Raw genomic sequence first — 19,829 nt, 5'->3', positions numbered from 1 at the left:
AAACTGCATATTCAGCACATGTATCCCAGAACTTAAAGTAAAATTTAAAAAAATAATAAATAAAATAAAACCATTCTAGTGGATCATTTAAAAAAAAATGTCCTAGCTTTTGTCCACTGAAAAGGCCTGGAAACAACAACTTGGAAGTTGCTTCTGCACACACCAGCAACACACTTTGGTTTCTAAATACCACTTCCTACTAAAAGGAACCAAGGGTCCCTACAAAAATATTCCAGGTTTGAGTTAGGAGGTATGCAAGATGAGCTTAGGATATTTGGCTGTGCCAGAAAGCCGAGAAGCAATACAGGAGCCGATTTGAAGGGGCTCCCACTGGTCTTAAGTGGGATAATTTGGCCACTAAAAAGAATAATGAGTATGTTTAATTGACCAGATAAAGTATATGAAAATACACGATTTCATTATTATACTAAAAATAACCATTGGTCACCATTGGACATTTTTTTTGTTTTGAGATGGAGTCTCACTCTGTCGCCCAGGCTGGAGTGCAGTGGCGCGATCTCGGCTCACTGCAACCTCCGCTTCCCAGGTTCAAGCAATTCTCCTGCCTCAGCCTCCCGAGTAACTGGGACTACAGGTGCCCGCCACCATGCCCGGCTAATTTTTGTATTTTTAGTAGAGATGGGGTTTCACCATATTGGCCAGGCTGGTCTCAAAGTCCTGACCTTGTGATCCGCCTGCCTCGGCCTCCCAAAGTGCTGGGATTGCAGGCATGAGCCACCACGCCCGGCCTCCATTAGACATTTCTAAGGTGTAAACTCTTACTCTCCTAATTGGTAAATAATGGCAAAGAATCAAGCATTTATCCTGCCATTCCCATATGATCTACATTTTTAGGGAAACCACATAGTTGATGATGGTAAGTTCATTTTAGAATTACAGATAATAAGCGTAAAAGAAAGAATTAGGAAAGCCATGATTTGCAACTCTTAATAAATTAATAAACTAGGCAGTGGTCATCAATGGATGTGAAAAACCCATTAGGTGGAAGGTGAATGGGAAAATTTAATAATGGAGGGATGAGACTAATACCATCTACCACCTCAATCCACTGATCAATTTCAGTATCACTAAAAATAGGACCACCAAACGTTATGTGTCTTATGACATGATAACAATAGGAAGTACATATCTGTCTATAAAGGATTCTTTCCTAAAAATATTGAACCTGAACCTAATCAAACCTCTGGATCAGCACTGTCCAATGCAACTTTCTAAAATGATGTAATAGTTTTTATCTGTTCTGTCCAATATGGTATCCACTAGCCACATGTGACTGTCGAACATTTTAAATTTGTTAAGTTCGGCTGAGGAACTGATATTTAAAAATTTATTTAAATAGACACATGTGACCAGTGGCTACTATATTAGGTAGCATAGTTATGGATTATCTGCCAAGAAATAGAAGGGATTAAGGAACAAGTTAAACAACACCATCAGAAAATGATTAATCAAATTCATTTGTTCATAGAACAAATGTAGTTTATTTAATCAATGGATGAGTGAGAAAATGAAATAAAGGGATGGGAGAGACGAGGCACTGTTTTAGAATAAAAGTATCTTAAGAGATATAACAGCCAAAGGCTAGTTTAGATTTTGAATTGAATAAACAAGTATAAAAAAATCTTAGATGGAATCAGGACAATTTGAACATAACATTGGTATTAGATGATACTAAGGAATTATTAATTTTGTGAAGTATAATGCTATATTGCTTATATGTTTTTAAATGTCCTTATCAATTAGAGGTGCATATATTTGCATGACTCTAGGTGCCTCACTTGCCTCACCATAGTTCTGGCCTATAGTTCTGCTTGAAATATACTATAATAAGATAACTATTTACCATTGTCATTTGTCACAGGTTGTAAAGACCTGCCCCAGCAGTGTTTCTTTATCTGAGGTCCAGGATTTAATTTTTATTAATTTGTCAAAGGTTGTATTGGTAGGCTTTGTAGAACTTCCCTATCTCTTTGTCTTGATCCAGATGAACCCCAAAAGAAGAACAAAGGTGATCCCATGAACAACCTGGAAAGTTTTTACCAAGAGATGATAATGAAAAAACGTCTTGAAGAGTTTCAACTTATGAGAGGTGAACCCTTTGCTTCCCACTCACTGGTCTCAGCTACATCAGTGGGTGATAGTGGCACAGCTGAGAGCCCATCATTACTCCAGGACAAGGGAAAACAGGCAGCACAGGGTAAAGGCCCCAGTCTCCATGTGGCAAATGTTATTGATTTTTCACCTGAGCAGTGTTGGACTGGGCCTAAGAAGCTGACGCAGCCAATAGAATTTGTCCCAGAAGATGAAATCCAGAGAAATCGTTTGTCAGAGGAAGAGATCCGAAAAATTCCTATGTTTTCTTCATATAATCCAGGGGAACCAAACAAGGTATAGGCCAAACCAAGTAAAACAACCTGGGTTGATTTCGCTTTTATTTACCTCTACCTAAAGTAATACTTTTAAATTAGCTTTGATTATACCAAAGAATCATGATATAGGCACAGTGATTGTGTTTGTCCTTGACCTTGACTATTCATTCTCTGCATACTATATAAGTAGCATATTTCCTATAAGGTTCTTGGTACTTTGCTAAGGTCCTGAACTACCCTTAGCATTTTAAAGAAATCTTGGTAAGACTCTAGTCCATACCCATTAGAAGCCCCGAATTGAAGGAATAGTAACATCCAATTTCCTACAGTGTAATAATCAAATAGTGTTCATAGGACCACCATAGCTGGTAGCCTTGGTGCCTCTGGAATTAGCCAATAATTGACTGCCTGGTCGTGAGTTGGGTATATGCTACCACATGAGTCTTCTCTTCAGAATGCTCTACCTGGCTGTCATATGACATATGACTTAAATTGCTGTTGGCAAAGCAGCAAAGTGAAAAGGTCCTATAAGCTTTAAGAAATTGTCCAACAAGGCCAGGTGTGGTGGCTCATGCCTGTAATCCGAGCACTTTGGGAGGCTGAGGCAGGCGGATCACGAGGTCAGGAGTTCGAGACCAGCCTGACCAACATGGTAAAACCCCATCTCTACTAAAAATACAAAAATTAGCTGGGTGCGGTGGTGTGTGCCTGTAATCCCAGCTTGTGGAGGCTGAGGCAGGAGAATCACTTGAACCCGAGAGGCGGAGGTTGCAGTGAGCCGAGATCATGCCACTGCAAAATCCAGCCTGGGCAACAAACCGAGACTTCATCTCAAAAAAAATTGTCCAATACGTAACTAAATAACGTTGTAGATAATTCTTATTTTATTGATCAAATCATTATTTCACATTCATGTTATATGTTACATCTGGAATGGAAAACTCTTCATTACTATATTACTCAAAGAGACAACACAAGCCCCTGGAGCATATACTTTGTTGTGTCTAATTTAAAAAACAAAACCAAAATTATTATGTTAGTTTTTGACTGTCTCTGAATTAAAAAAAAATCATTCTAGATGAGGGATATTAAAACAGTTTGTTTGACTGATTGAATTTCTAATAGTTCGGGGGTATTTATACTATTAGTTCAAGGGTAGCTTTGTTTTTATTTACTTTTTGTTATGAAATATTAATATACCAAAAGTTATATAGAATAATATAGCAAATACCTGTGTAGCCAGCCAACCTTTATTAATCATTATCAATTCCTAATATTTTCCATATTTGCTTAATTAAAAAAATAATAAAGCATTATAGATATTCCTGAAGACTTCCACATATTCCTCACCAATACCATTCTCCTTTATCCTTTCCAGATGTAACCACTATCCTGAATTTGCTATTTATAATTCCTGTGCACGTTTTTATATTTTTACTACATAGCCGTATATTCACAAAAAACATATAGTTTTATATGTTTTAAAACTATATAGATGACATACTCTATCATTCTACAACCTTTTTGACTCAATATGCATAATGCTTTTGAAATTTATTTCTAAAGATACAAGGAACTATATAGTATTCCATTGTAGAAATAGACCATCATTTGTTATATTTATCCACTTTCCTGAAGATTTGTTCTTTCTGTTATTTTGCTATTACAGTTAATTCTGCAACAAGTATTATCATACACCTCTTGTTGCACATATGCCAGACTTTTTCTAGGACAGTGTTTTTCAAACTTAGATTACAATTAGTAGGTTACAACCAATGGGATTTTTTAAATGAAGTGGAATAGAATAGAAAATATCAAAACGTGTTCCCTACAGTATGTTAGGGTAATTACTGTTTCTTAAAGCTTTTTTTTTATATGTGTTTGTGTATATGTGACATAATGTGTGTGGGGCCACATTGAAGAATGCAGTTCTTCGTGTAGATCTCAATCAAAAGTGTTGGGAAGGTGTCATTCTATTACAGTGTCTCAAATGTTAGTGTGCATCTGAATTGCCTGGGGGGCTTGTTAAAACACAGATTGCTAGACTCCACCCCCAGAAATTTTGACTCAGTAGATCTGGAGTGGGGCCTGAGAATTTGCATTTCCAACAAGTTCCCAAGAGATTCTGATCCTGCTGGTCTGAGAGTAACAATTTAAGAATCATCATTCTAGGTTATATACCTGGGAGTGGAATTACTGTGATATATAGGGTATGTATATCTCAATTTCTAATGTAACAGGGTTTCAGAGATCCTCTTCACATTCTTGCCAAAACTTTGGAGTATTATTTTGCCAGCCTAATCAGCTTGAAAAGTTATCTCATTGTTTTAATTTGCATGTTTCTGATTTCCAGTGAGGTTATGCATGTATTCTTAACATTTACTGGCCTTTCAGGAACTTTCTGTGAGTTACCTGTTACATTCCTTTGCTGAATATTTAATCGTTTGTTTTTTCATATTTATTTATAGGGATTATTTTAAAATTCTGCATATGAATCCTTTCTGTTGTTTAGCAAATATCTTCGCCCAGTGGATGACTTACCTTTTAACTTTGTTCCTGATATCTTTTGTTGAGCAAAAGTCTTTCATTTTAATGTTATCAGATTATCAGTATTTTATTCAATGGTTTGTGCTTTTTGAATCATTTTAAGGAGATCCTTCCCTACAAATCAATAAGAAAAATACAAACAACACAATAAAAATAAAAGTGTTTATAAAAACAGACATAACAGGCAGTTCACAGAGGCAAAAACACCAGTGGCCTATAGACTTAAGAAATCTCATTAGTAATCAATAAAATGCAAAATAAATCTATACTATGATATATACATTTAGTACTTAGAATGCTGGCATATATTTAAAGGCCTGACAATGCCAAGTATTGGTGAACAAACAATAAGAACTCTATGTAACCTCAGCACTTTGGGAGGCCGAGGCCAGCGGATCACCTGAGGTCAGGAGTTCGAGACCAGCCTGGCCAATGTGGCGAAACCCTGTCTCTACTAAAAATACTAAAAATTAGCCGAGTTTGATGGCACACACTTGTAATCGCAGCTGCTCAGGAGGCTGAGGCATGAGAATCTCTTGAACCCAGGAGGTGGAGGTTGCAGTGACCCGAGATCATGCCACTGCACTCCAGCACTCCAGCCTGGGTGACAGAGCGAGACTCTGTCTCAAAAAAAAAAAAAAAAAAAAGAAAAAAAAGAAAAACAATAAGAACTCTAATATACCTCCAGGGGAATATAAATGAATACAACCACTTCCAAGAACATTATGGCAATGTCTAGTAAAATTGAAGATCTTCATATACTGTAAGTCAGCAGTCTCACTCTTCATTATCTATCCTAGAGAAACCCTTAGACATCCACATTAGGAGATGTTATAATGATGCTTGTTGTGGCATTGTTCATCAGCAGGAGTATAGATAAAACATGGTATGTTTATAAAATAGAATACTACACAGTAGAGAAAATGAATAAAATAGAATTATAGGTATCAATTTGGATGAAACTCACAAACATAATTTTGAACAAAAATAGCTAGTTGCAGATTTCTAGTTTCAGCTTCAACATGTGAAGTCCTTAGAAGTCATCACTACTGTCTTACAATAAGAAAAACAGTTGAACAAACTAAAAATCAATGACTTTTCTTAGACACAACAGAAAATTTAAGTCACAGGGCAAACTGTAATCTTGAAATCTGAAGAAACGGGCAGTTACAGAAAATCACATCCCAGATTTGCTTATCAGGAGCAAAACGCACTGGAGCCATAAACTGGTAGAAACACTTAGGTGGTAACTTTGACAAATTGCTGGAGTCAGAGTGTAGACTAGTGTAGGAATGACAAAACTGGGGGCCCACAGTCTTAGAGGTTTTGATTGCTTCCAGGAACCCCACAAGTTTCAAGGTAAAGACCTGAGAAAAAAAAATCTCTTGTTTCTGGCATGGAGAGAGGAAACATCATTTTTAAGTGTATCTAGAACTTTCTACTTAGTAAAGGGCTACCCAGCAAGGAAAACAACTTTACCAAAGCCTTATCCAACTCCAGGCTCTTCTAGCCTTCCTGTCTCATCTAAGAGAGAAAAAAAGCTGTGAAATGCTTGTGAAGGTTACAGGCTGGAGACACAGGCACACTAAAAGATTGAGACTTCATCATAGGATTAGAGAATGCCTCCCCTTCCACACCTTGCTACTACATCAACAGAGCTTCAGTATAATAATCGTGGATTATAGCTGAAAGACCTGCAAGGATCAGACTCTATTTAAGGAGGTTTTTTTGTTGCTGTTTTGTTTTGATTTGTTTTTTTGTTTTTTTTTTTTTTGTAAATCCAAAGGAAACAAGGGAGACAAAAAGATAGTAGAAGAAACAGAAACTTCTGACACCTACAGCTACATCAAACATTAAGCACAGCCCAACTCCTGGCCAGATTAACATAAAACCTCATACTAATGGTCTCTTTGGATTAGTTCCTATTACTTGATAGATCATGTCCAGTTTTCAACAAAAGAAATTATAACGTATGCTAAAAAAAAAAACACACATTCTGAAGAGGCAAAACAAGCATGAGAACCAAATTCAGGTTTTGGAATTATCAGATATGGAATTTAAAATAACCACGATTAATATACTAAGTAGGCTATGAATAAAAGTAGATAACATGCAAGACCAGATGGCTAATCTAAACAGAGAGAAACTCTAAGAAAGAATCAAAAGGAGTTGCTAGAAATCAAAAACACTGTAACAAATGAAGAATGCCTTTGATAGGCTCATCAGTAAGTTGGAAACAGCCAAGGAAGGAATCAGTAAGGTTGAAGACATGGCAATAAAAACTTCCCATGCTGAAATACAAAGGAAAAAAAGACTGAAAAAAAGGAACAGAATATCCAAGAACTATGGGACGATTTCAGAGTATAACATACATGTTATTGGAATACCAAAAGGAGAAGAGAAAAGGAGAAGAAATATTTGAAGTAGTAATGGATGAGAATTTTCCAAAATTAATAGCAGATAACAAACTACAGATCTGGGAAGCTCCAAGAACACCAAGCAGGATAAATACCAAAACTACACCTAAGCATATCATGTTCAAACTACAGAAAGACAAAGAAAAGATTTTAAAAACAGCCAGAGAAAATAAACACTTTACCTATATAGAAACAAAGGTAAGAATTACATTTCTCATCAGCAACTGTGCAAGAGAGTAGTGTGAAATATTTGTGTCAAAAGTAAAAAGAAAACACCCACCTAGAATAATTTATCCAGCAAAAAAAAAAAAATCCTTCAAAAGTGAAGGAAAAATAATAAAGACTTTCTCAGACAAACAAAACTGAGGGAATTTTTTCACCAGTAAATCCCACCTTGTAGGGAAAAAAAAATGCTTTCAAAAAAAGTTCTCCAGAGATAAGCAAAATTATATAGGTCAGAAACTCAGATCTGCATAAAGAAAGAAAGAGCATAGGAGAATGCATTAAGGTAAAATGAAATCTTTTATTTTCTCATTTTAAAACAATCTAGAATAAAACTTTTCAAATTAATAATAGGAATGTGTTGGATAATGATAGTATATGGATAAGTGAAATGAGTAACAGTGATATTATAAGGAATAGGTTGCAGGAATTAGTGTATATATATAAATACAAATTTGTCTTTGTTATAAGGTATTTGCACTATCCATAAAGTGGTATAGTTTTATCTGAGAGTGGACTTAGATCAGTTGTAAATGTATATTGCAAACTCTAAGGCAATTACTAAAAAAAAATTATATAAAGAAGTACAATTGATATGGCTAAGAGAAGGGTGAAAATGGAAACATATAAAATAATACTCATTTTTTACAGTCTTTTTTCAGAAAACAGAAGCAGAGGGAACACTTCTTAACTCATGAGACCAGCCTTAGCTTAGTACCAAAACCAGATAAAGACATTACAATGACAAAAAACTACAGACAGTATCCCTCGTGTATAGAAGCAAAAATCCTCTATGTTAGGAAAATCAAAACATTTGATTGAAATATTGATTGAGAAATCAAAATGTTAGGTAATCAAATTCAATAATGTATAAAAATAATTATATACTATGATCAAGTATGATTTATTCCAGATATCCACCATAGGTTCAACATTTGAAATTCAATTAGTATAATCTGCCACATCAATAGACTAAAGAAGAAAAATCATATGGTCACTTCAATTGATGTAGAAAAACATTTGAAATATCTTAACATCGATTCATGATAAAAACTCTCAGCAAACTAGGAATAGACTATAACATCCTTAACTTGATAAAGAATATCTGCAACACCCTACAGCTAACATTATACTTAACAGAAACTGGATGCTTTCCCCTTTGATCAGAAATAAGGCAAAAATGTCCCCTTTCCCCACTTCTTTTTGACACTGTACTAGAAGTACCAGCTACAGCAATAAAACAAGTGAAGGAAATTAAAAGTATACAGATTGGGAAGGAAAAAATAAAACTCTCTTTGTTCACAAGTAACACGTATGTCTGTGTAGAAAATCCCAAAGAATCAGCCAAAAAACAAACTAACAAACAACTCTTGGGACTAGTAGATTAGTATAGCTTGGAGGTTACAAGGTTTATCCACAAAAGTCAATTGCTTTCCTCTATACCAGAAATGAACAATTGGAATTTGAAATTAAAAACAACACCATTTACAATAGCACCAAAAAAGAATGAAATACTTAGGTATAAATTTAACAAAGTATGTAGAGGTTCTATATGCACAAAAGTGTAAAACTGATGAAAAATTAAATAAGATCTAAATAAACACAGAGACATTTTGTGTTCTTGGATTGAAAGACTTAATATTGTTAAGATATCAGTTCTTCTCAAATTGATTTGTAGATTCCACACAATCCCAATGAAATCCCAGCATGTTATTTTGTGGATATTTAGGAACTGATTCTAAGTTTATATGAAAAGACAAAAGACCCAGAACATGTAACACACTCCTGAAGAAGAACAAATTTGAAGGACTGACACTACCCGACTTCAAGAGTTACTATAATCAAGTAGCATGGTGTGGTGTTGCTGAGGGAAAAGAAGACATACAGATCAATGGAGTAGAATAGAGACCCAAGGATTAGACCCACATAAATACAGTAAATTGATACTTGACAAGGGATCAAGGACAGTTTAGTGGAGAAAGAATAGTCTTTTCAACAAATGGTGCTAGAACAACTGAATAGCCACATGTAAAAAAAAAAAAAATGAATCTAGATACAAACCTTACATCCTTCATAAAAATTAACTCGTAATGGTCATAGACCTAAATATAAAACACAATACTATAAAACTTCTAGAAGAAAAAGATTAAAATCTAAGTGACCTTGTGTTTGATGATGTATTTATCAGATATATCACCAAAAGTACAATATATATAAGGAACAATTGGTAAGTCAGACTTTATTAACATTATAAACTTCTGCTCTATGAAAAACACTTTTAAGAGAATCAAAAGACAAGCCACAGACTAGAAAAATATTTGCAAAACTCACGTCTAATAAAAAACTTGTATCCAAAATACACAAAGAATTCCCAAAATTCAACAGTATTAAAAAACTCAATTTAAAAAATGGGTAAAAAATAAGAACAAACACGTCACCACAGAAGATCTATACATGGCAAATAAGCATACGAAAAGAAGCTCATCTTTATTTGTCATCAGAGAATTGAAAAATGAGAAGTGCCACTACACACCTACTTGAATCGCTAAAGTCCACAATAAAACTGACAATACCAAATTCTGTTCAGGAAGCAGAGCAACAGGAACTTTTTAAAAAATTATAGATGTAGAAGATACAAGTGCAGTTTTGTTTTGTTTTGTTTTGTTTCGTGTTTTGAGGCAGAGTCTCGCTGTCTGTCACCCAGACTGGAGTGCAGTGGTGCAGTCTCAGCTCACTGCAACCTCCGCCTCCCTGGTTCAAGCAATTCTCCTACTTCAACTTCCCAAGTAGCTGGGACTACAGGTGCGAGCCACCACACCCAGCTAATTTTGTATTTTTAGTAGAGATGGGGTTTTGCCATATTGGCCAGGCTGGTCTCAAACTCCTGACCTCAAGTGATTTGCTTGCCTCGGCCTCCCATAGTGCTGGGATTACAGGCATGAGCTACCGTGCCCGGCTGCAGTTTTTTTTTTTTTTTATGGATATATTTCACAGTCATGAAGTCTGGGACTTTTATTCATTGCTGGTGGTAATACAACCTCTTTGGAAGACAGGTTGACCACCTCTTACAAAGCTGAACATTATTTTACCACACAGTCCAACTACTGCATTCCTACTTATTTACCCAGTTGATTTGAAAAGCCTGTGTTCAACAAAAACTGCCATGTGAATGTTCGTAGTAGCTTTATTCATAATTGCCAAAAACCGGAAGCAGTCAAGATGTCCTCCAATAGGTTAATGGATACATTCACCTGTGGCAGATCTATACAATGGAATATAATTCAGCAATAAAAAGAAATGCATGTCCAGCCACAAAAAGACATAGAGGAACTTTAGATATATATTAATAGCTGAAAGAAGCTAGTATGGAAAGACTGCATATTGTATGATTTCATTATATGACGTTCTGGAAGAGGGAAAACTATAGACAGATGATAAATGACTGCCAAGGGTTTGAGGGAAATGGAGAAGGGAGAAATACATGAAACACAGGGAATCTTTAGGGCGGTAAAATTATTCTGTATAATACTGTAGTTGTAGAGGCAAGACATGCATTTGTCAAAAACCATTAAACTACATAGCACAAAGAGTGACACTTAATGTATGCAAATGTTAAAAACTCATTTAGGAGGTTGAGGGACCCTAGGAAAGAATGCAGACAGTGAGAAGAGAGTCTAACTGTAAAACAACCTCATCAAAGGGATGGGGGAAAAGATGCTGAACTAAGCATCTTTGGAAATATGTGGAGTCTGAAAGACTAAAAGCAAATGGAACTTCACATAAGCACGGTACCCTTATTGATAAGGTTATTTCCCATGGCGGGTACTGGTTACTTAGGGAGTAACAATTCTGATACTCTTATACATGCATAATGGAATGGAACAATTAAGTAAATGTATGGCAGATGGCGGGGGCCAGGTTTCTCACTGTTGCAATCTACAGATAAGTAAAGGGAGGAAGCTGAAATGATCCATGTGATAATGGTTTACAGTTGGAGACATCAGGATGAACTCATGTTTAACTTAATATAGATATAAGTGTTTACATATAGAAATATTTATATGTGTTTATATATACATGGATTAGTATAAATACTTATTTTTTGTTCTGTGAGATGAAAGGACCCAAATGAAAGGACACACCAGTAGCAATGAGCTTGCACAGCATCCTTATCTTGGTTTCTAATACCATTTTCTAATAAAATGAACCAGGGCTCCTTAGAGAAATGGCTGCTTCTAATACTGGGGCAGGAAATATACAAGATGAGCCTTGTGCATCTTGTAGTGCCAGAAAGTAAGGAAGTGCTAAAAAGAACAATATAAAATCATTATTTTATTGTTCTTTGACATGACGATTTTATGTTTTTTTTTTGACATTAGGGGTATTTCAAAGGAATACAGGAGCCAAATGAAAGAGCTTCCTATGACTAAAGCCAGAACAATTTGTGCAACAAACTAAATAAAATAAAATAAATCATTATCTTAAAATCATTTTATTGTTCTTCGACATGATGATTTTATGTTTTTTGACATCGGGGATATTTCAAAGGAATACAGGAGCCAAATGAAAGAGCTTTCAATGACTAAAGCCAGAACAACTTGTGCAACAAACTAAGATAAAATAAATCATTATCTTAAAATCATTATTTTATTGTTCTTTGACATGATTTTATGTTGTTTTTTGACATTGGTATTGCAAAGGAATACAGGAGCCAAATGAAAGAGCTTCCAATGACTATAGCTGGAACAATTTGTGCAACAAACTAAAATAATGTTGGATAATCCAATGTATAGAATAAACATCCATGAGTCCAGGTGATATAAATAAATGATTGAGTAAACAAATATATAGAGGAAAAGAAATATACACCTCCCATGAAAAAGAATTTCATACAACTTATGTAGATACTCTGCCTCAGGGAGGGAGAGCATAACTCCCCATTCCTTAGTTTTGAGCTGCTCATAATGACTTCTTTCCAAAAGAGTACAGGAAGAGAAAGCAGGAAAAAAGAATAACTTTTCAAGAAGAAACCTGACGAACTACCTAAGCCAGGTGATTAAGGCCAACACCAATAGTTGTTCATCATATTGATGAATCATATTGATTGTGTGTATGCTTAACATTATGTGATCAAAACTGTACTTCTCCTGTGTGGTTTTCTTCCCAATAATCCATAATCCCAGTCTAAATGTAATGTAACCTAGATCCTAGAACAGAAAAAGGACATTAGGTAAAAACTAAGGAAATCTAAACTGTGGACTTTAGTTAATAATAATGTATCAATACTGCTTCATTAATTGTAACAACATATTAATGTGAGATTACATTACATTAATGTAAGATATTAATAACAGGGAAAACCATGGGGTAGATGGGAGTTCTCTGTATTCTCAATTTTTCTATAAATCCAAAACTGTTCTAAAATTAAAATCCATTTTTAAAGAGTTTTTAAAAATGTAGCTGTAGAAGAATGCATATTGTTTATATAAAGGGCTATATTATATGAAGTTGAAAACATGTAAAATAATACCGTGTATTGCATAGGGATACCAGGAAGAGCTTTATGCTGTATTATCACTTGGAGGCACTGTTTTTCTTTTTCACAGCTTTGTTTATCTTGTTTTTGAACCTAGCTTTATCTGTGTGTGTGTGTGTGTGTGTGTGTGTGTGTGTGTGTGTTATGTATGTTGTGGATACATTCATACATACATACAAGTCTGCACTTATGTGTGTATATATGCAGAGGGGATGCATCCCAGCATCCCGTGACAGAGCCACCTCAACCAGAAGTCCTCTTTATTTTTAAAAATTATTCATATTGCCCAGGTGCGGTGGCTCACGTCTGTAATCCCAGCACTTTGGGAGGCCAAGGCGGGTGGATCACCTGAGGTCAGGAATTCGAGACCAGCCTGGCTAACATGGTGAAACCCCGTTTCTACTAAAAATATAAAAAATTAGCTGGGCGTGGTGGCACGCACCTGCAATCCCAGCTACTGGGGAGGCTGTGGCAGGAGAATCGCTTGAACCTGGGAGGTGGTGGTTGCAGTGAGCCGAGATCACGCCATTGCACTCCAGCTTGGGCAACAAGAGCGAAACTCTGTCTCAAAAAAATTCATATCAAAGGGAACAGTCTTAGTATGGGTCTTCCCTAATGGATGAGAAACTCGAAGTTTGTTTTCACATACCCCTTTCTATGATTATTTAATTTGATATTTTCATGATTAGTATTTGAGAGCATAGGCAAGTCAATTATTCCATGCCCTTGCCTTTAAGATATGAACATACATAAATGCTAAATATGTTAATATCCAGGTTTTAAAGATTTTGAAACTTAAAGATTCTACTACTTGTTAACAATATTTAATATATTTATTTATACCTTTTAGCACTTAAGTCATTTAAGAGGTATATTTGCTTGTTCTTTGCTTTTGCTGCTCCTGCCTGAATTCTTCCATAGTTCCTTTAAGCTATAAAGGATATAACTAATGCTAGGTAATGTATGAGATTTTTTTCCTCCTCCATTTTTTAAAATTGTGTTTTAAAAACACAAGATCTATCCTCTTAACAAATTTTTAAGTGTACAATACAATATTGTGAATAATAAGCACAATGTTGTACAGCAAACCTATAGAACTTTTCTAACTTGCATGACTGAAATTTATACCTGTCGAACAGCAACTCCCCATTTCCTCCTTCCCCCAGCCCTGGTGACTACCATTCTACTTTCTGTTTTACTACTTTAGATACTTCAGTAAGTGGAATCATGCAATATTTGTCCTGTGACTGGCTTATTTCACTTAGCCTATAGTCCTCGAGTTTCATTCATGTTACAGCATAATGACATATATGATTTCCTACTTTTTTAAGGCTAACTAATATTCCATTGTATTTTACTTATTTATTTATTTATTTATTTATTTATTTATTTATTTATTTATTTATTTGAGACGGAGTCTGGCACTGTCGTCCGAGCTGGAATACAGTGGTGCGATCTCGGTTCACTACAACCTCTACCTCCCAGGTTCAAGTAATTCTCCTGTCACAGCCTCCCATGTAGCTGGGATTACAGGCACCCACCAACGCACCCAGCTAATTTTTTGCATTTTTAGTAGAGATGGGGTTTCACTATGTTGGCCAGGCTGGTCTCAAACTCCTGACCTCATGATCTGCCCACTTCAGCCTCCCAAAATGCTGAGATTACAGGCGTGAGCCACCACACCCAGCCCCCATTGTATTTATATGCCACATATTCTTTATCTATTCATCAGTCAATGGACACTTAGGTTTTTCCACCTGTTGACTATTGTGAGTATTGCCGGGATGAACATAGGAATGCATATATCTCTTTGAGATGCTAATTTCAGCTCTTTTGGATAAATACCCAGAAATGGGATTGTTGGATTGTATGGTAGTTCTAATTTTAATTTTCGGAGGAACTTCCACACTGTACTTCATAGCAGCTGTACCACTTTACATTCCCATCAACAGTGCACAAGGGTTCCAACTTCTTCATATCCTTGCCAACATTTGTAATTTTCTGTTTTTTTTTGATAATGGCCATTGTAACAGGTATGTGGTATCTCATTGTGTTTTTCATTTGCATTTCTCTGTTGATAGTAATATTGAGCATCTTTTCATATACCTGTTGGCTATTTATATCTCTTTGGAGAAATGTCTGTTTCAGTCTTTTGCCCATATTTTAATGAGGTTGTTTTCTTGCCATCAAGTTGTAGAGTTCCTTATATATTTTAGATATTAAATGTGGTTTGCAAATATTTTCTGTTACTCCATAGGTTGCCTTTTCACTCTATTGTTTCCTTTGCTGTGCAGGGCTTTTTAGTTTGATGCAGTCCCACTTATCTATTTCTGCTTTTGTTGCATGTGGTTTTGGTGTCATAGCAAAGAAATCATTGCCAAGACTAATGTGAAGAAGGTTTTCCTCTATGTTTTCTTCTAGGAGTTTTACAGTCTCAGGTCGTATATTTAAATCTTTAATCCATTTTGAATTGACTTGTGTGTATGGCGTAAGATAAGGGTCCAATTTCATTATTTAGCATGTGGCTGTCTTGTCTTCTCAACATTTTGTTAAAGAGACTATCTTTTTCTCATGTTATATTCTTGGGACACTTGTAGAAGATCAGTTGACTGTAGCTTCATGGGTTTATTTCTAGACTCTCAAATTGGTTCCATTGACCTATGTGTCCAGTTTTATGCCAGTACCATACTGTTTTGATTACTGTAGCTTTGTAATATGTTGTGAAATAAGAAAGTGTATGGCCTCTAGCTTTGTTCTTTCCCAAGATTGTTGTGGGTATTTGGTATTATCTGTGGTTCTATATGAATTTGGGGATTGTTTTTTCTATTTCTGTAAAAAATGCCATTGGGACTTTGATAGAGATTGCATTGAATCTGTAGACTGCTTTGGATAGTTTGGATATATTAATATTAAGTCTTCTAATCCATGAACACAGGATACCTTTTCATTTATTTGTGTCTTCTTTAATTTCTTTCAGCAACATTTGTAGTTTTCAGTGTACAAGTCTTTCACCTCCTTGGTTAAGTTCTTTCTTCAGTATTTTATTCTTTTCAATACCGTTGTAAATGGGATACCTTTCTTAATTTCCTCTTCATATTGTTCATTGGTAGTGTATAGAAACCACAACTGAATTTTTCTATGTTGATTTTTTATTCTGCAACTTCACTGAATTTGTTAATTAGTTCTAACTTTTTTGGTTTAATTTTTTTCTATTATTTCCGTTAATATAGTCATAATTTCATGCCAATAATAAAATGGTATAATTAAAACAGAAAAGTGATGTTCTCAAGAGGTCTTCCATGAAAGCTATTTGAACTGTGGGCCAAATAAACATGGTACCACCATTCACCAGGTAGCAGCTTGTCTCAGCTGCAAAGTACCCAAGGGAGAAAAATCGATGTCTTGATTGCTGCACTTGTGAACCTTGATTTATTATTTTATTTATTTTCTTTTTAAAGTTTTTTAATTAACATATAATAATTGTACATATTTATGGGGTACATACTGATGTTTCGATACATATAATGTATAGTGAACAGATCAAGGTAATTAGCTTATCTACCATCTTAAGTATTTATCATTTCTTCATGTTGGGATAATTCAATATCCTTCTTCTAGCTATTTGATACTATATAATATATTATTGTTAACTATAACCATTCTACAATGGTATAGAACACTAGCACCTATTCCTCTTATCAAACTGTAATTTTACATCTTTAACAAGTCTCCCCCTATCCTTTCCTTCCTCCTACCCTTCACAGCCTCTAGTATCCTCTGTTCTACTTTTTACTTCTATGAAATCAATTTTTTTTAGCTCCCACATATAAGTGAAAACCTGCAGTGTTTAACTTTCTGTGCCTGGTTTATTTCACTAAACATAATATTCTCTAGTTCCATCCACATTGCTCTGAATAACAGGATTTCAATATTTTTATGGCTGAATAGTATTCCACTGTGTATATATACCACATCGTTGGGCACCTAGGTTAACTTCATATCTTGGCTGTTGTGAATAGTGCTGCAATAAATATGAGAATGCCATTGTCTTTTCAATATACTGATTTCCTTTCCTTTGGATAAATTCTCAGTAGTGGGATTGCTGGATCGTATGATAGTTCTATTTGTAGTTTGTTGAGGAACCTCCGTACTGTTTCCCATAGTGGCTGTAAAAGTTTACAGTCCCACCAACAGTCTGTAATAATTTGCTTTTCTCCACATCCTCACCAGCATTTGTTAACTTTTGTCTTTCCAGTAGTAGCCATCCTAACTGGAATGAGATGATGCCTCATTGTGGTTTTGATTTGCATTTTCCTGATGATTAGTGATGTTGAGTATTTTTTCATATATTTGTTGGCAATTTGTATGTCTTCTTTGGAGAAATAGCTGTTTAGATCATTTGCCCATTTTAAAATCAGGTTGTTTGTTTTGATGCTGTTAGGATGTTGAATTCCTTGTATAGTCTGGATATTAATCCCCTGTTGGGTGAGTAGTTTGCAAATATTTTCTCCCATTCTGTAGTTCGTCTTTTCACTCTGTTGTTTCCTTTGATGTGCAGAAGATTTTAGTTTAATATAATCCCGTTATTATTTTTGCTTTTGTTGCCTGTGCTTTTGAGGTCTTATTCATGAAATCTTTTCCCAGACCAGTGTCCTGAAATGTTTCCCCTATGTTTTTTCCTAGTAGTTTTTTAGTTTCCGGTCTTACGTTTAGGTCTTTGATCTGTTTTGAGTTGATTTTTGTATAGGATGAGAGATGGGGGTCTGGTTTCATTCTTCATGCATATAGGTATCCAATTTTCTCAGCACCACTTGTTGACGAGACTGTCTTTTCCCAACTGATGTTCTTGGTGTCTTTATTAAAATATTAGTTGGCTGTAGATACATGGGTCAGTTTCTGAGTTCCCTATTCTGTTCCACAGTTACATGTGTCTCTTTTTATGCCAGTACCATGCTGTTTTGGTTACTACAGTTTTGTAATACATTTTGAAGTCTGGTAGTGCAGTTCCTCCAGCTTTGTTATTTTTGTTCAGGATTGCTGTGGCTTCAGAGTCTTTTGTGGTTTCATAAAAATTTTAAGATTTTTTTTCTTTTTCTATGAAGAGTGTCATTGGTATTTTGATAGGGATTGCATTAATTCTGTAGGTTGCTTTGGATAGTATGGTCATTTTAACAATGTTCTTTCAGTCCATGAGCATGGAATATCTTTCTGTTTGTATCCTCTTCACTTTTCTTTCATCAGTGTTTTGTAGTTTTTCTTGTAGAGGCCTTTTACCTCCTTGGTTAATTTATTTCTAGGTATTTTATTTTGCTTTTTGTAGCTATTGTAAATGAGATTGCTTTCTTGATTTCTTTTTCAGCTAGTTTGCTGTTCGTGTGTAGAAACGCTACTGATTTTTGTGTGTTGATTTTGTATCCTGCAACTGTATGGAATTTGTGTATCTGTTCTAAGGGCTTTTTGGTAGACTCTTTCAGGTTTTTTTTAGGTTTTTCTCTATATAAGATCATGTTGTCTGCAAACAGGGACAATTTGACTTCCTCCTTTTTGCTTTGGATGCCTTTTATGTCTTTCCTTTGTCTAATTGCTCTGGCTAAGACTTTCACTACTGTGTTGAATAAGAGTGGTGAGAGTGAGCATTGTTGTCTTTTGCCAGTTCTTAGAGGAAAAGCTTTCAGCTTTTCCCCGTTCTACTGATGTCTAATTTTTTGTTGTTGTTGAGTCTTTAGCGTTTTCTACATGGATGATCATTTCAACTGTGAACAGAGATAATTTTACTTCTTTCTTTCTGATTTGGATGCATTTTATTTCTGTTTCTTGCCTATTGGCTATGGCTAGAACTTCCAGTACTATGTTGAATAGAAGTGAGAGTAGGTATCCATGCCTTGTTCCTGATCTTAGAGGAAAAGCTTTCAGTTTTTTAATACTGAATATTATAGCTGTGGACTTTACATATATGGCCTTTATTATGTTGAGGTAAATTCCTTCTATTAGTAGTTGAGTGTCTTCATCATGAAACAGTGTTGAATTTTGTCAAATGCTTTGTCTGCATCTGTTGAGATAATCATGTAATTTTTATATTTTGTTCTGTTAATGTGTTGTATTACATTGATCAATTTTTGTATGTTGAATCATCCTTGCATCCCAGGGATAAATCTCCCTTAGTCAAGGTGTATGAGCTTTTTAATGTGCTGTTGAATTTGGTTTGGTAATATTTTGTTGAGGATTTTTACATCTGTTTATTAAGGATATTGGTCTGTATTTTTCTTATAATGTTTTTGTCTAGGGTGGTCTCAGGGTAATCCTGGCCTCATAGAATAGCTAGCATATAGTTGGATTTTGTTTATCCATTCAGGTACTCTGTCTCTTGGGGAGTTTATTAATATTTAATGTAATTATTGCTAGCAAAGGACTTACTATTGCCATTTGTTAATTGTTTTCTGTCTCTCTTGTAGCTCTTTTGTCTCTCCCTCTCAGCCGTCTTCCTTTGTGGTTCATTGGGGTTTTTTTTTTGGTAGTGATATACTTTGATATCTTTCCCATTTTCCTCTGTTTATCTTTTATAGGTATAGGGCATGGTAAAACAATCTGTTTTAAGCTGATAACATCTTACGTTCAATCACATATAAGAGCTCATTTTTGTTCTGTTGAATTTTTTTTTTTTTGAGACAGGGTCTCACTCTGTTGCCCAGGCTGGAGTGTGGTGGTGTAGTGTGATCA

General features: G+C 35.2%; 1 protein-coding gene across 20 annotated transcripts in view; it reads left to right on the top strand.

Annotated features, from left to right (window-relative positions):
- The window catches only part of RBM41 (RNA binding motif protein 41), a 56,455-nt gene that overhangs the window by 29,561 nt on the left and 7,065 nt on the right, over positions 1-19,829 (top strand). For 16 of the 20 annotated variants that reach the window (XM_063601573.1, XM_034950536.2, XM_034950538.2 and 13 more), the window contains one exon: positions 2,006-2,409. The exons of the other annotated variants lie outside the window; for them this stretch is intronic. In XM_063601573.1, coding sequence (XP_063457643.1) covers positions 2,006-2,409 — 404 coding nt within the window. The remainder of the gene's footprint in view (positions 1-2,005; positions 2,410-19,829) is intronic. 20 annotated transcript variants of the gene reach the window in all.

The sequence above is a fragment of the Pan paniscus genome, chromosome X (assembly GCF_029289425.2).
Source record: "Pan paniscus chromosome X, NHGRI_mPanPan1-v2.0_pri, whole genome shotgun sequence".
Classification (NCBI taxonomy): Eukaryota; Metazoa; Chordata; class Mammalia; order Primates; family Hominidae; genus Pan; species Pan paniscus.
Note: the sequence above shows the minus strand (reverse complement) of the source record. Positions and strands in the feature narration are given on the sequence as shown.